At 34.5% G+C, this 16,855-nt stretch overlaps 2 protein-coding genes across 4 annotated transcripts in view; one reads left to right on the top strand and one right to left on the bottom strand.

The window, feature by feature from the left end:
* Nucleotides 1-16,855, top strand: part of LOC135127047 (leucine zipper putative tumor suppressor 2 homolog) — a 121,975-nt gene that overhangs the window by 76,975 nt on the left and 28,145 nt on the right. Inside the window, exon 2 of one of the 3 annotated variants that reach the window (XM_064053345.1) lies at nt 578-774. In XM_064053345.1, the coding sequence (XP_063909415.1) occupies nt 595-774 (180 nt within the window). In that variant the 5' untranslated portion in view covers nt 578-594. Of the gene's footprint in view, nt 1-577; nt 775-1,529; nt 1,578-10,371; nt 10,737-16,855 lie in introns of those variants that run through there. The other 2 variants (XM_064053347.1, XM_064053346.1) reach the window with 2 other exon arrangements.
* The window catches only part of LOC135127049 (COP9 signalosome complex subunit 2-like), a 95,540-nt gene that overhangs the window by 76,313 nt on the left and 2,372 nt on the right, over nt 1-16,855 (bottom strand). The window lies entirely within an intron of this gene.

The raw sequence follows: 16,855 nt of genomic DNA, 5'->3' as shown, positions 1-16,855 counted from the left end.
GTAAAACCTTCTCGGGGGTCCCAATCGTCTTTTTTTAAAAATGTAAAACTTTCTCGAGGGCACCAAATGTTTTTTTTAATAAGAAACATTCTGGAGGGTCCCCATTGTCTTTTTTAAATATCTAAAAGCTTTCCGGGGTGCCAAATGACTTTTTTTATGTGAAACCTTCTCGGGGGTCCCAATTGTCTTTTTTAAAAATGTCAAACCCTCTGGGGGGCCTCAAATGTCTTTTTTTAATGTGAAACCTTCTCGGGGGTCATAGTTGTAGGTTTTTCCCTTTTCTTCACCTGCGTTTTTATTCCGATCCACATTTTCCTGGCATTTCATATTTAATAGCATCTTTGTTGTCTGTATTTTCTTCTTTCGCTAACTCTGAAACTGAAAATATGTTTTTTCATACTCTCGGAGTCATGAAACGCCTACCAAAGATGACGAAGTACCATGTAGACTGTTTTGTAATGAGTTCATTTCCTACGGCTACCACCCCAACTAGTGCGAAATGATTAATAACACCCACAGTAGTAACTTTGTTACTAGGTTTAAATTGACCCTTGTATTAATTCTAGCTTTGTTGCAGGTGTAAATATGTGAATCATGGGCACTATCGACAGCGGAACGGAGACGCTCTTTTCCGACGACTCTTCGTGCGAGCTGGTGGGCTCACCGAGCGTTTGCTATGGAGACGACGCCGAAGGACAATTCGAGGATAACTGTTCGGAGGTCAACAGACTCGCACCTCCGAATATCCAGCCATTTAGCGGCGTACTGGAAAAGGTATTAAAAATTGCTTTTCTTAATAAATTTCCAATTCCCACGTCGTAAATCCGACGATTGAATGTTTAAATTATGAAGGTGAGATTACCATATAAGCGCACGCAATGCCGTTATTTTCCACATGTAAATTGTTACAATGTTTATAACTTTATTGTCGTTCACCAACAAAGGATTAATCTGACGGGTAATTCAGGCTAAACGCCCCACTGCAGCGCTGTCGTAAACGTGGACGCCGTAAGTTAAAAATGGTAATTTACTCTAAATGGCTTAAGTCACATTAACCTCAAAAGTGAATTGCGATAATTTACTTCGAACACGGCGGCCTTTAACCCGGCTCTTCGCGGTACATTGTTAAACACCAATTTTACGTTTTGGGGTGACAGAGTTTGGTTATAAAAGCTCGAAAAAAACGTTACTTATAGCGGTCAAGAATACACAAGGCACGACTTCTATGGTGGTTCAAGTTATATTTAATTTTTATTCTCGATTTGGCGAAGTTTCTTTGTTCAAATATCTTTATATTTAAAAATCACAGATGGGTTCAAACAATGATGGCTATGAATAAGTAAATAAAATCGAATGGTTGTGATAAACTATGTGTACAGGTCATTGTGATATTTAGTCTTAAAAGTCATACTTATTGGAATTCACACGTTTTATCGCACTCGGCTAACATCCGATAAGACAAATTTTATTGTTTTTTTTAACCCAAAGCAATCATTACTTCCTTGTGTAATTTTATCAGTTTGTTGAAAACCGTGAATCGGAAAAAGTACCCATAACCAGTCTCAGTGTGCAGAAAAGTAAGAAAGCTTCCTTTTATTTATTACCTGATAAATTAGTGATTATTAATTCAAAATATTATTAGTGAAATTTATCTCTTAGCAAACTCGTTTGTGATAATAGCGAAGTGATATCAGTTTCTTACGTCTCAGTATTGCAGCAAATATGAAAGGAAAAAACGGTATGTTGTTGATTGCGAAACTACTAGTTTTTATACAACCGTAAATAACTCTTAGGTGTAAAAGTACAGAGAAGAAATTAATACGAATTTAATTAGAGAATTTAATATCCATTAATCACTCAGCACAATGTAATTAATGTCAATTACATTACCTTACAAGTTAGATACTTAAGATATGAATGAACGAGAATTAACACGGTCTACAGATAATAATGATAATAACAAATAATAGATTTGATTAGCTATAGCTCCGTATGCTTTTCCTACACTCAAGATCGTTAATTATCTCTTCCATTGAAACGTGTAATCGTGACTTACGACTTCATAATGGTCTTCAAGAATAAAATATTTTTAATGAGGGCAATTAAAATGAGCAAATGGCAGAAACGAAATGCAATTGTGTCGATTAGTACCGAACGAATCGATTCGGTGCAGCGAAAATCTTCTACCGGACTGCATCCGGAATTAAAAACTTTCGAATCTTGCTTTCTTTATTAGGAGTACATAAACTTTCAACTTAATCCCACACCCGTGTCATTAATTGTACTCGCACCAGCACATAAAAACTTTAATTGCCGGCCGCTTGCACTTGTAATAAAACTAAAAACCTACAGGGCAGGATTTAGCAGATCGACGCTGTAGGCACTTTGGAGTATTACTAGCACTGCCATAATGAACCTGAATTTACAACCTGAGTAAGCAAATTTGGCATTGCGGAAGGCGTTGTAAAACAAAGCAACACGCATTGTGTTGCATTAGATTAACTCGTAGTGAAAATGTCAGAACTATATAGTACTCAAGGTACTACATTTCTTCAAATGGTGCAACAGATATTTTTATGGAGTTGACCTTTCGTTGGCCACCCTTAGTGTTCATAATTCGGTACTACGTGGGTACTGATCACCTACGTGATCGCCTCCACCGAACCACAATCGATGCCCCAAAATCGGAAACCGAAAAAGTCCTGTATCAGTAACTAAACAATCTTTTGCTTACTTAACTCTTTGGTAAGTTTTATTCCTTCATTAAAACCTCGTATCATTCTCCTCTATTATGCTATGGACATCCTCGTACGAATTTTAATGGTTTCTGTTGCGCAGCAGAAATGAAATGTTTACTTTTATTTTTGCAAAAACTGGTTTCGATTTATTCGATTTCGGTTTCGACTGAATACGAGCTCTGGTATCAGGTGTCGTAAATAAAAGCGGCCGGACGACCAAGAACGTTAACACGAGCAATTCTAGAAGGACGGGCGGCTTGGCTGCCCTGCGGCCCGCAGACCCCATACCGAAAACCTTTTTCGCCAAATAATTAATTTTGACGAAGGTGTGTACAAAAAACGTGGCAAAAAATTTTTGATGCATGAAAGTGAATTCGAGCGAGGCTTTTGTGAGCCTTTGCTCGATAGCCTTGGAAAATGGGAGGTTCGTGCAAGACGTCGTCGTAGATACGCTGCCGAAAAACGCGCTGAGTTAGTTTACGAACTGGAATTCAAGTGAAGAGTTTTTGACGGTTGCATATAATTATGTAACGAAGCATGTGACGGTGGGTCGTCAATGGAGCCGTCTAGGTGGGTTTTGTCAAATGCGTTGAGTGTCGGGAGTTGAAGATGGAATATTTTAGTACTTTCAAAACCTGGGAAAAATTTAAATATATTTTATACTTATTATATCAGTTTGGTAACTTGATACGTTAGAGGTCCTATCGTCAAATGTAAAAGACTTTCTTACAAGTTTTCTGAAAATTTTTTCTTTCATCACTTTTGGTAGCTGATATGTCGAAAACGTGTCGGTTATGAATTGGTCTCTTCTGAGAATACCTTGAATTCTAACCTATTATTTCTAATATCTGCAACTAAATTTTGGAAAATCTTTCCAATCATGTAAGAGTACAAAAAAATAGGTGTCCGTTTCTGTCTGTCTGTCTGACTGTCTCCCGTGTCCGGATTTTTATTAGCAGATAATCTCCGAAACTACTGGACCGATCGTTTTCGAATTTTATATGAGTATGTATTAGGAATATCGTGTAGATGGTCCAACGCTAACCAAAATTTGGATAAATATCCCCACCAACAACAAGATGACGTCATATTCAAAATTTATATTGGTAAATATTACTTCAATTCCATAAAATCAATAATCTTTCACATGCGGTTTATCAATCCGTGTTCAATTTTTACCCTAGACAACCAGATTTTGGAATTGAATTTTGAAACTGCAAAACCGAATGCTGTGAAATCTTGAAAACATTTTAAGGTTATCGTAATCATGGTAAATCGTTCATCAAAACTTGTTCATTTATCCCCTTTCAAAAAATTTATGACGTCATCTCAAAATTTTACCGAATATGCTTTTTCAAATAATCAAAATACTTATTACGACTGTAATTGTGGCTTATAAATGCACTCATTGATTTTAGAATTACTTATACAGGGTGACTCAAATAAATAAATTAATAAATGAGGCAATTTATTCCATTCATCAACAACTTACTCCATTTTCCAGAAAATTACAGAACTGTTATTATCAGTACTATACTGTATCTATTTTAAAATTGATATACGCGTCCTTGCTAAAAATGTTGATGACGTCATCACAAAATTTTGTAATGGAAACAAAGCTCATTTAAAACAAACGCGTCGCATGCCTCTTTACATTTACTTTAATATCACGTACATGTCCTTATTTTAACTTATAAGATTTATCATAAGAAAATAAAATTCGAAAATGAAATCTTATAATTTTTCGAAAAATCTGAATTTATTTACCTTCAACAATTTTTTGGGATCACAATTTTTCGTTTTTATTTTTTCTTAGATTTTACAATTTTTTGAGAGCATTCCATTTGTCAATGTTTTTCAACTTTGATTTTTTCGGTTTTTCAATTTCTCAACTTCTAAATTTTCCATTTTTTGTTTCAATTTTCCGATTTGCAATACATATTTCAATTTTTCAATTTCTCGATATTATTATATCGAAAAAATATATATATATATATATATATATAATTTTTTCGATTTCTCTATTTTTCGTTTCCTCAATTTTCAAGTTCTTGATTTTTATTGTTCATTTTATCACGCTTTTATTAGCTTGGGTTGTATGTATGTATGTAACGGAATCTTTGAGCTTAATTTTCATCGGTTTCTAAAAGTCTGATCATCTTGAAACTTTGCACACGTCTCAAGGATCGATGACAATGCAATAATTTGATAACAGTTTCCCATTATCCTTATTAGGACCGCCAGGATTTATAAATTCTTTTATGGATCCTGTGTAGTGGAGTAAAAGAGATAAAGCTAGCGCGCGATCTGCGCATGCCTGTAGTATCTGGTTTACTCTTCGTTGTAATAATTATAGTCTTGATTAAAATACAAATAACGGATATTAAATGAAAAAAACAAGAACGGACTTTTAATTAACTAAACGTGTGCAAATAAAATGGCTGATCGCATCTTAATTGTGTCAGTATATACCACGGTTATCTCTCTCCGTGTCGATTATACCGATCTATACCGATTATTTCTGTTTCAAGGACAATTTCTGCATAGCTTTGGTTTTACAGTCGGTAAAGAAGGAATTAATTATAATTAAAACATATCTAATCATGAATTCTCACCAACTTAAATAAAGATAACAAATTTTGATTCAGAAATACAAACATGGAGGAAAATTAACTATTTGGGGGGTAAAACTAACCACAATGATGAATTGTGTCCCGTTGGTCCGTGAGGGCGATTGATTTCGAACTAATTCCCGTTGATCGATCATACGGAGACCACTGAGTGGTTCTTTCTAGAAAAATCTAAATAAGTAATTAATTCCCCAATTTATGAATTTGTCGCAGACTAAAAAATGAAAAATAAATAATAGTTTAAAAAACTAAAAAAACACGCTTTTATTGCTAATCGAACTAAAAACTAGAAAATAATTTTTAATGACAGAGTTTAATTTTACAGTAGTAGAAGATCAAACAATCAATCATAATAAATCACCTCAAATTAAAATTATAATAAAATTTAAGTTATTAACAGAATAATTCAATTCAGAGTAAAAAGCGTGGGGTGCTTGATATTTTAAATATTACAATCATTCTATTGGCAACTATCTATGAGAGGATAGTTATGAACCGCAGTAAAATGCACCCCACGCTTTTTACTCTGAATTGAATTATTCTGTTAATAACTTAAATTTTATTATAATTTTAATTTGAGGTGATTTATTATGATTGATTGTTTGATCTTCTACTACTGTAATATTAAACTCTGTCATTAAAAATTATTTTCTAGTTTTTAGTTCGATTAGCAATAAAAGCGTGTTTTTTTAGTTTTTTAAACTATTATTTATTACCGATTTTATATCACAATTTTTGGTTTTTATTTACTTTGTTTTTTTTAAATTTCTTTTTATTTTATAATTTTTCGCTTATTTAATTTTTCAAATTTTTAATTCCCAATTTTAAAAAATTTTCAATTCTGCAGTTTTTACATTTTTCAATTATGCAATTCTCCTATTGCCTTACTTTTCAATATTTCGATTTAACAATATGTATTTTGTTTTTTCGATTTTGAAGTTTCTCAATCTAATCTTTCCATTTTTGAAGTTCCTGATTTCAAATTTTTAAATTTTTTAAAGGTTTTGTTAGAAATTTTTTCGTAATTTAATTTTTGATTTTTCAATTTTACCATTTAGATTTTTTTCCATTTTTTTGATTCGAAAAGTTGAACAATCGCAAAATTTAAAAATCGAAAAATCGAAAAACTGAACAAACGAGAAATTGCAAAATGGAAAAATGGGAAATCGAAAAATTGCAAATAGAAGAAGAGAAGGAACAAAAAATTGAATCATTGAAAAACTAAAAATCCAGTAATTTAAAAATCGAAAAATGGGTAGACCCAAAAATTATAAAACCGAAAAATTATAGAATTGTCAAAACTGTAAAGTCGAAAAACTGTAACTTTCATGTTATTGGTCGAAAAATTGAAAAATTAAAAATCGAAAAATTGCAAATCGAAGAACTGAAGAATCGAAGCACTGAAGCATTGAAAATCGAGAAACTTGAAAATCGAAAAAATTAATAAAACGAAAAACTAGAAAGAAGAAAAAACGAATCAAAAAAATTAAATATCGAGAAATTCAAAAATTAAACATCTAAAAAGTAAAACTCGAAAAAGTAAAAATTGTCAATTTGGAAAATCGAATAAATGAACAAGTTTTAAAATCTAGTAATCAAAAATGTAAAAATTCTAAAATGGAAATGGAAAAAATGAAAATTTTTCAAAATTATAATTAGTATTACACATTTAAAAGTACTTTTTTTAATCATAATTATTATTACACATCTAAAATGAAAATTAGAAAAATTGCAAATCAAAAATTGAAGAAACGAAAAATTAAAAAATTTAAAAGTTGAAAAACTGAAAAATTGGAAACTAAAAAATTGAAAAAACAAAGAAAATTAAAAACTGAAACGGAAAATTGGAGAAATGAAATCTGAAAAATCGAAAAATTGCAAAATCTAAAAACTGAAACGTCCAAAAGTTGTAAAATCGAAAAACTGAACAATTTAAAGATGAAAAAAAACTATAAAATCTACACACTGAAAGATCGGAGACGAGACTTGTAAAATTGAAGAAATGAAATTTTTTTTAAATTATAATTATTATTACACATTTAAAATCAAAACTACAAAAATTGCAAATCAAAAATTCAAGGAACGAAAAATAAAAAAAATTTAAAAGGTAAAAAACCGAAAAATTGATAAACAAAAAATTGGAAACGAAAAAATTGAAAAAACAAAGAAAATTAAAAACCGAAACGAAAAATTGAAGAAATGAAAAATTGAAAAAATTTAAATTGAACAAATAACTATAAAATCTGCACACTGAAAGATCGAAAAATTGTAAAATTGAAGAAATGACATTTTTTTAAAGTTATAATACTCCTAATTATTACTGCACATTTAAAATGAAAGCTAGAAAATGCTAAATCTAAAAACTGAAACATATAAATGTTGTAACATCGAAAAACTGAAAAATTTAAAAATGAAAACATCGTAAAATTGAAGAACCAAAAAAATGAAAAATTGAAAAAATTTAAATTGAGTAAAGAACATTGGAAGATCGGAGACTTGTAAAATTGAAGAAATGAAATTTTTTTTTAAATTATAATTATTATTATACATTTAAAATCAAAACTAGAAAAATTGCAAATCAAAAATTGAACAAACGAAAAATAAAAAAATTTCAAATGTAAAAACCCGAAAAATTGTAAACCAAAAAATTGAAAAAACAAAGAAAATTAAAAACCGAAACGAAAAATTGAAGAAATGAAAAATTGAGAAGTCGAAAAATTGAATATTTAAAACTCCTGAAATTGCAACGAAAAAATGCTAAATCTAAAAACTGAAACATCTAAATGTTGTAACATCGAAAAATTGAACAATTTAAAAATGAAAACGTAAAATTGCAGAACCAAAAAAACGAAAAATTGAAAAAATTTAAATTGAACAAATAATTATTAAATCTGCACATTGAAAAACCGAAAAATTGTAAAAATAAAGAAAATATAACACCGCAATCAAAAATTTCGAATCGAAAATCTGTAGAATTGAAAAATTAAAGAATCGAAAAATTGAAAAATTAAAAATTGAAAACTTAAAAAATGTTAAACTGAATTGAAAAATTCAGGTCAAAAAGCTGCGGAAGTCTTATTTACGCCACTGATGGTTATAGAGGTTATCAGCAAACAAAAATCCCAATTTTTTTTAATAATTTTTCAAAACAGCGGAATTTATTGGGGCGAGGGAAGTTCTGTCGAAATCATCTTGGACCCATTTTTTCACGCTACTGCTGTGGGAAAAATTGCCCGTTGAAGTGAAAAATATTGTATTTGAAGATACATCCGTTACGCGATTCCCAAATGATCTGCTATTCCAGGGGAGATTAAGGTTTATGGAATTGAGACTTAGAAGAACAGAACTTTCATTCAAATTAATAGCTGATACCTTATTAAAATTGTGGGTAAACAACTTGTAAGTGGTGCATGTAGATTTATTGCACCAAGTTTGCCAATTTTTGGCGAACGATATAATTTTAGGACAACGGTACTGAAGTTCGAGTATGACAAAGTTCGTTCACGATTTGTGACTGGTGTTTACTTCTCTTTCCCCTTTCGTAACGAAAAGAAGCCAAATAGTTGGCGAAACGCGTCGTCGTTTGTGTTCAATTTTTTCGATGTCGTGACTGCGCGTCACGCCTTGGGGTTCGTGCATCGAGTGATCAACTAAAGATTTCATGTTACGTTGGTCAAATTTTTCAAGGTCGGTTGCACAGAAGGTAAATAACCACACAATGAAGTCAACATTACGTGTAAAGTTCGCGGATTCATATGCATTCGGAAGGCGACTACGTTAAAAATCACTAGTTTTTTTAGCTAGCCAAACTGAAGATGTGTTTTAGAAAAAAATGCTCGAGTCTAAAAGGCCAAATTTCAGTTCTATGCGTTCTCACGCAAAGATGTTGTAATCTTCGCGTTGATAAGAACCGCCGCTATTAATACAATATAGATAGCTCTTCTGCAAAATAAGCAGTTTTTTGTCCGACTCTTGAACTTGACTATTCAGTAAAATTAAGATAAAAATGTGATCCGGGTAATTAAATCGCCAGAACATGGACACACTAACTTACGTAATTATGCTGATCACTTTTTTACGGAAAGCGTAAAACACCCCAAGGCACCGAACTCGCAAGAAAGACATTTCCACTAAGAAATAATTTCAAATTAAAATTCAGAGCCCGGCTTGTTCAGTTACTTCGACTTTTTTCATGCCCACTACGGTAATTCGCGACACACATGTTCCGTGTAGACCCGACGGCAAGTATGCCATTGACAATGTCACGTTAAGCAAAGATCATTTCCTTTCGCTCATTGAACTGTACAGCTGTATAATGGTCCAACGATTTTGACGTGAACACGACCCAACTTCGCATTATTAATGGTCAACTTAAATAATTCAAGATTATTCCACTGCCGGCCTCATGTACAACGCAGATTGGTCACGTGTCCACACACAGATTAAAGTACCGACCGGTACCTCGCCAAGTTTTAATTTTTTTGAAATTCTTGCTCGATGCAATCCTCGCTTGTAATGATCGTATCCGCAACCGCTGCGCATACATAATGTGCTGTGACGGCACGATATCGAGTTACTATTGTGAGTGTGTGAAACGATCCGTTCCGGGTCTCATCTTATCTGATAAAGTGCTTGATTGAGGTGTAAAGTGCAAGCCGGCTCTGGATTCACCATTCGTCACGGCCGGTACTCCTGGGAAGATGAAACGGGATCGCGCGCGCAAAATCGACGCGAAAGGATCGGGCCTCCGAGTGCGTCCTGCGGTGCGCGGGTTTCGCCGGGAACCACAAGCCGTCGACAGTTATTCAAACGTTTGCTTAGCCGAATTTGCTCAGGATCTTCACCGTGTTTGCGTATTGATATCAGTGCAAATATCGACTTTGGCGTTTGGACGGAAACTGTTTTTTTAGCGTTTCGGCTGAAGAACGATGTCAACAGTCGAGCGCGTTTTGCTACCGGTACCTTGGTCAAACCTGACTCCAGACAGACAGACTCGGTACGAATGGTCCCTCATCCAGCTCCAGCTGGACCAAGAACCTTGATATTGACCACTTGACCTAAAGATGGTAATGGGAGCTGAATCCCTCGACTTTTTTCTCCTGCAACTAATTGCCAGCTGCATTCATCATTCGGTGAATCATTAATCTTGGGCAGGGGTGCTTCAAGAATGATTACGACCGTGGTTCTGGTCAGTAATGACATCAGAATGAAAGACGCGAGATGGCTCGTGCGCAGACCCGCCCGTCACTGCCCCAGGATATTGGTCGGCGACCGTGAGAACGCGAACTGTTTTGCATCTTCGCCATAAAACAGATCAAAACAAAAGGAGTCAAACAGAACTTTGGCGGCACATAAACAAAGCAAAACGGTAATATTTTATGTAAATGACAAAAATTTCGAGACGAGACTTTTTCCCGCGACACGGGACTGCCTCGGCTTGTAAATTAGCGTGGTTTGGTCGACCCACAGAAATTAAGGGTTAAGATCGAAAAAGCTATCAAAAATATCATCAGGTATCTACGTTGTAGGCAGAAATGAATAGAAACTTCGTTACAAGTTTCGTAAGTATCTGTTTACACACGTTTTTAGTAACGATAAGAACGATTATTTCGCTCATTATAATATCTGTGTAGCTTTTTTGTTTCGGAAAGAAAGTTAAGTGCTTTATAAAAGGTACTTTGTATTTTATATTCCAAGATATATCTCGCATTGCATCAGTAATGGTCGCTTCATTAAATTTTAATGAGTATTAATGTGTAATTCTCTTGAAGTTGCAACTTGATATGTAAAATCAGTTTTGTTTTGGTGGCTGGTAGGTTGGATCGTCGTAAGTAGGTCAAAAGTCAAGTGATGACGATGGTTAACATTGTCCCCGTACAGTTCATATTAAAACTAAAATGAACTATTATAACGTAGAATCGCCATTTTCGTCTAGAACAAATAAGTAACTACATATTTCAACAAAAGTGGGATTTAAATTTCAAATGAGGATAATGACTGGAGGTGGTTTATTCGAACGTCGCCCTAAATGCATTAAATAACGAAGTTGTAATAAAATTTAGTTTTTAAAAATATTATGCAATGTTTCTTTGGATAACTCATGTGCTGACCTATATGCCATTATGTGATCTAAAGAAAAGTCTTCTAGTGGGCCATGAATTTTATTTTTAAAATAATGATGTTGGTATTGCACCTGTTTGACACTTTGACATTTATTTTACCGTAACTGTCAAACTAAACAAGGAACGCGTTGGTGTTGCCAACATAATGTGTTAAAAATAAATTTCATGGCTTACTGTAAGACTTTTTTTCAATTATATGTTACGTACAACCATATACTATACTTATCAGTTAAGTTACTTTTACTTTCCGAGCGAGTTTATCAGACGAATGGCTACTTTTATGTTTTCTCGACGTTTCATGACCCCTACAGTACGAACAAGATAATCTTCCGTTTCCGTCTGTCTGTCTGTCAGTTTGGTGTCTGAACCCATTTTTGTTGGACACGTAATCTCCGAAACTGCTGGACTGATTGTTGCAAAGTTTGTATGTATATTGGAAATATCATGAAGATGGTTAGTAAAGTGCTAACCAAATTTTGGCTAATCATCCTCATTAACAATTTGATGACGTCATCTCAATGAATTGTATTTTAAAATAATTTTAATGTTGTCCTATATTTGCAGTGCACGAATCCCCTTTCAATTCAAATTTTCACAAAAACATTTGCATGGTATAACAACGTTATATTACCTGCATCAGACACAAGCCCGTAGCGTAATGGGTTTCCAGATAAGCGGCAACCTGCGGGTTGTGGGTTCGATTTCGAAGTTGGCCCTCTTTTTTTCTTACATTGTGACTACTTTTCATTTGTGTTATACCGCTAGTATTATCCATGTTGATAACGTCATCACAATTTTTTTATTCGTAAAATTAAGAACGAGTCACCCCATTTTTCCCAAAATGTTGGAATACCCACGTCTTTATTATAACAATATATAATATATTATTATATAATATTCAGAACATTTTGTTCGAATGTGGCTTAATTAGTAATTTCAGTTCTGTGTTTTAAGAAGACAAACTCATTCAAATCAAACTAATTTCTACGTGACATTCTTCCGATGAATAAGCAAAAATAAGCACTAGGTTGCTCTTACCTAGTGCTGAAGGACATTTTATCCCGTTAGTTATGTGTTTTTAATTTATATTTTATATTGTCCGTAAACTAAGGGTTTAGAAACGATGTTAATATTCCACCCTAGTTCTCCTTGAATCATCATCGACTGGAATTACACTGTAAAATAAAATTGATATACAGTATAACTGAAAACTAATTTAATTATCAATGTGACTTGAGTCTACATGGATTACAATACAACTACATATTAAGTTCAAAATAAAAAATCTGTCAACACTGCAATTTCTTCGAAAATAGAACCAACGTTACCAGTTTGAGTTTTAGTGATTTATTCTAGTGTGAATTAAGTTAAAGTTATGTATAATTTCATTGTTACTTCCCGAGCGTAAGCTAAGGAATACATATTGCAGTAGGGTCCATCCGGGAAATGGATCATTTCAGATTTTCTCGACGTTTCATGACCCCTACAGTGCGGCAAAGTAGGTGTTTGTGATTATTAGAATTACTTCGAAGGACCAAAGTGAACACTGCGACCGTTTTAGTTGGGATTTATTCCAGAACTCTTGCTACATAATTGTGTGTACCGGTACCGACTAAAATGGGGTGGGTGGGACACACCCCCACCTCTTACAACCCCAGGTACCTGCTTAAGGTGATTGGTAATGGGAATTTCCAACATGCCGGCCCCGTTGAAGGTTTAACTTCAAAACAATTGGAGGGGGGCATCTGAATAATGATACATGCTATTGTAAATTCAGAAGAGCATAAAAATATAAAATACTTATAATAATCACACGAATCTAATTCGCGGAGCACAGCCGGCAACACAAAAATCGTCATTCGCTAGGGATAATGCGCACCTTTGTCACCGCGCGTTTCACCATTCCCGTACTAGTTTTTACGGATACAACCCGCACAATTCCGTAGTGACCTGGGTGAACTTCGGCGACTCGTCCTAACCTCCACCGTAGCGGGGGCAGTCCATCCTCCACTAGAACTACCAAAGTTCCGACGTCGACGTTGGGTTGCGTCATTTGGTGACCCTTGGGACGGAAATGAAGTTGGGCCAAGTACTCTTTGGTCCATCTGCTCCAAAAATGTTGCTGCAATTGCTGCACGCGTTGCCATCGAGATAAACGATTTACAGGGATCTCCTTTAGGTCCTGTTCCACTGGCGTTGTTAAGGGCTCGCCGATCAAAAAATCTCCTGGTGTCAGAGCTTCGAGGTCATTTGGATCTTGGGATAAAGATGTCAGGTGGCGGAAGTATAGACAAGATTCGATGCGGTTTAATAAAGTATAAAACTCCTCGTAAATTAAGGATGCATTATCGATCACCCTGTGTAAGTGATGTTTCACGCTTCGTACGGCACGCCCCCACAATCCCCCAAAATCAGCCGACTTACTGGGTATGAAATGAAATTTCGTACCTACGAATGCGGAGTACTGCAATATTTTATTTTGAACTTTTCACGGGATTTCGGAATTGGACAATTTCTGAAGGGTTTTAATAAATTTGATGAAAGTGTTGCGAATTTCGACTGGTATAGGTTCATCCGAACTCAATTTATGCGACCAAAGGTTTCGCAAGAGAATTTTTGCCTTATCGATAATTGGATTTATTGCACCAAGAGGGTCAAAGATTTTTGCGACCATGGATAACATGTAGCGTTTTGTAACAGTTTGAGGACAACTAATTGGCGAAAGATTTATTTGATATTTCAGTTGGTCACCAACACAACTGCAATAAAAACCTAAAACATTTACATAATCTGCTTGTTCAAATACAGTACGATGGGGTAGGCAATAACTATTTGGGAACTCCAAAGTATTAAAAGGAACGAGCTCCGTCTGGTTTAAGCCGCGATATTCTACCATAAACTCTTTGTTGGCGGATTTTAGTTTATGGTCCTTGTCCGGTCTGTTTTCCAAATTTAAAAATTGTTTTACAGCCCTTGGGGGTGACTCACCCAAGCGAAGGCCTTTAACAGGTAATTTTACCACGAATTGTTCTGACGACATCCTTGTTGCGTTTTCTACGGAATGTTTTTCACATTCTAAGTGATTGGTCTTATATTCGTCCTGATGGAATACATAATTAAAAATGGGTTTACAATTTACCAAGTTACATGATACGCTTGGAGCGGGAATGGTTGTAATTAATTCGCCCGACAAAATGTGACCTAGTTTTGTATTTTGTAAATATGGTAGATTTTTACCTAATAAAATAGGTCCGTCTAATAATAATTTCCAGAATAATTGGGCTCCAATTAACAAATCGACATTTTGAGTAACATTATAATTAGGATCTGCTAATGTTACATTTGGTGGCAAATTAATTATTTCTTTAGGAAATGTTACGCTAGGAATCGGCAGAGTAATTTTGGAAAGAACAACACAATCGAAATTTGCTGCAAATTCGCTGACTCGCGATTTTATAGTTACGTTCACATTTCCTTGTGTTCGATTATTGCAGGTACTGATACCAGAAATAAATTTGGTTCCAGTTGTTGGTGTGAGACCTAATTTATTACATAAACCCTTAGTGATTACATGTGCTTGGGAGCCGCCGTCCAAAAGCACTCTACATGTTTTAAAATCTCCTCTTTTATCTAAAATAAAAACTGTTGCGGTTGATAAAAGAACCTGGCTACAGGCTTGCCTTTGCAAAGTGTTAGCGGATGGTACAATTTCATTGCTATGTAGCAATGTGTGGTGTCTTTGATTACATTCCTTACATGAAAATGTTGATTTACAATCTTCAGTTTTGTGATTATTTCTTAGGCAGTTTGCACAAAGTTTTAAATTTTGAGATACAATGTTTCTGTCTAGAACGGATTTGCTTAGAAATTCATTGCATTGATACAGAGCGTGTGAATTTTTGCACAAAAGGCAATTAAATTTGGAAACTACGTTAGAATTATTAAACCTTTTTTGAATAAAGTTTTGCGATCTTGTATTTAATTGTTTAGGACTAGAAATTATTGATTTGGACTTATTGGCTGGTAAATTATTGGTTTTTAACTTATCCATCGCTTCCAATATTTCACACCTTTTTTCTAGAAATTCGGAAAATTGCAGGAAAGTAGGTACTGCCTTGTCTAGTGTTGACTGCCATTCCTTTTTAGAGGCATAATCTAATTTTTCGAATACAATTTGGACCAAAATTGCGTCCCACTGATCGACCGGTAAATTTAACACCTGTAAGGCCGCGACATTATTGGAAACTGTGTCGATAATTTCCCGTAATTCCTTGTGCGATGATTTTAACAAGCTGGGTATGTTTAAAATGTTTGTGATATGTTCCTGAACAATTAATCTTTTATTTTCAAACCTTTTTTGTAAAGTTTCGATTGCCTTGCTGTAGTTTTCGTTGCGGACCGCCAATGATTCGATGGACCGCAACGCCTCATCTTTTAAACAACTACGCAAGTAGTGGAATTTGCAGATATTTGATATGTTCCCGTCATTGTGTACTAATGATTTAAATAGATCAAAAAACGAGAACCATTCGCTATGTTTGCCATCAAAGGTAGGCAGTGGTAAAGGTTTCAAAATTACGCTATGTTCATTGGCTTCGAGTTTATTACCATCATTACGTATGTTAATAGTTGTAGAGTTAGGGGTTAGCGACGGGTTCAACGTCGCCGGACTGTTCTTAATAATTATGCCTTTTATTTTACCTAAAGTTTTATAATATTGGTTTTCAACCGAGGTACGTTCCTTATCATTTTCTGATTCCCAATACGATTCATTATGTTCCGCGTCTACTATCTGAAGTGACTCTATTTGATTTTGAATATTATTGTAGTCCTTTAACCTTTCTGTCAAATCTAACAACCTTGCATCTAATTCCGGTACACTATCGTCGTCTTTTACATTATTTTGTATACGCGTTATTGCAGCCTTTATTATTTTACGCTGATTTTTTAACTTCGTAAGTTCGGTCATTTCGGAAGAGTACGGACGCGCAACGACAAAGGTAAAACTTAAGCACAGGGCGATTGATACGTATAAGAATTTAGAACCGTATGATTTAGAAGGATAGAAAAAGGAAAGATCTGACCTTTTGATGATTTGATCTGCTGCACCTCTCGATGATGATCCGCTTCTGGGATAAAATCAGCCGACCTTTTAATGATTTGATCTGCTGCAACCTCTCGATGATGATCCGCTTCTGGGATGTTGGCTGCTGCAACCTCTCGATGATGATCCGCTTCTGGGATAAAATCAGCCGACCTTTTGATGATTTGATCTGCTGCAACCTTTCGATGATGATCCGCTTCTGGGATAAAATCAGCCGACCTTTTGATGATTTGATCTGCTGCAACCTCTCGATGATGATCC

This window comes from Zophobas morio, unplaced genomic scaffold (genome assembly GCF_036711695.1).
Source record: "Zophobas morio isolate AGI-343-1 ecotype UQ-CSIRO unplaced genomic scaffold, CSIRO_AGI_Zmor_V1 ptg000011l, whole genome shotgun sequence".
NCBI classification, from domain to species: Eukaryota; Metazoa; Arthropoda; class Insecta; order Coleoptera; family Tenebrionidae; genus Zophobas; species Zophobas morio.
The sequence above is the reverse complement of the archived record's forward strand: the minus strand, read 5'-3'. Positions and strand labels throughout refer to the sequence as shown.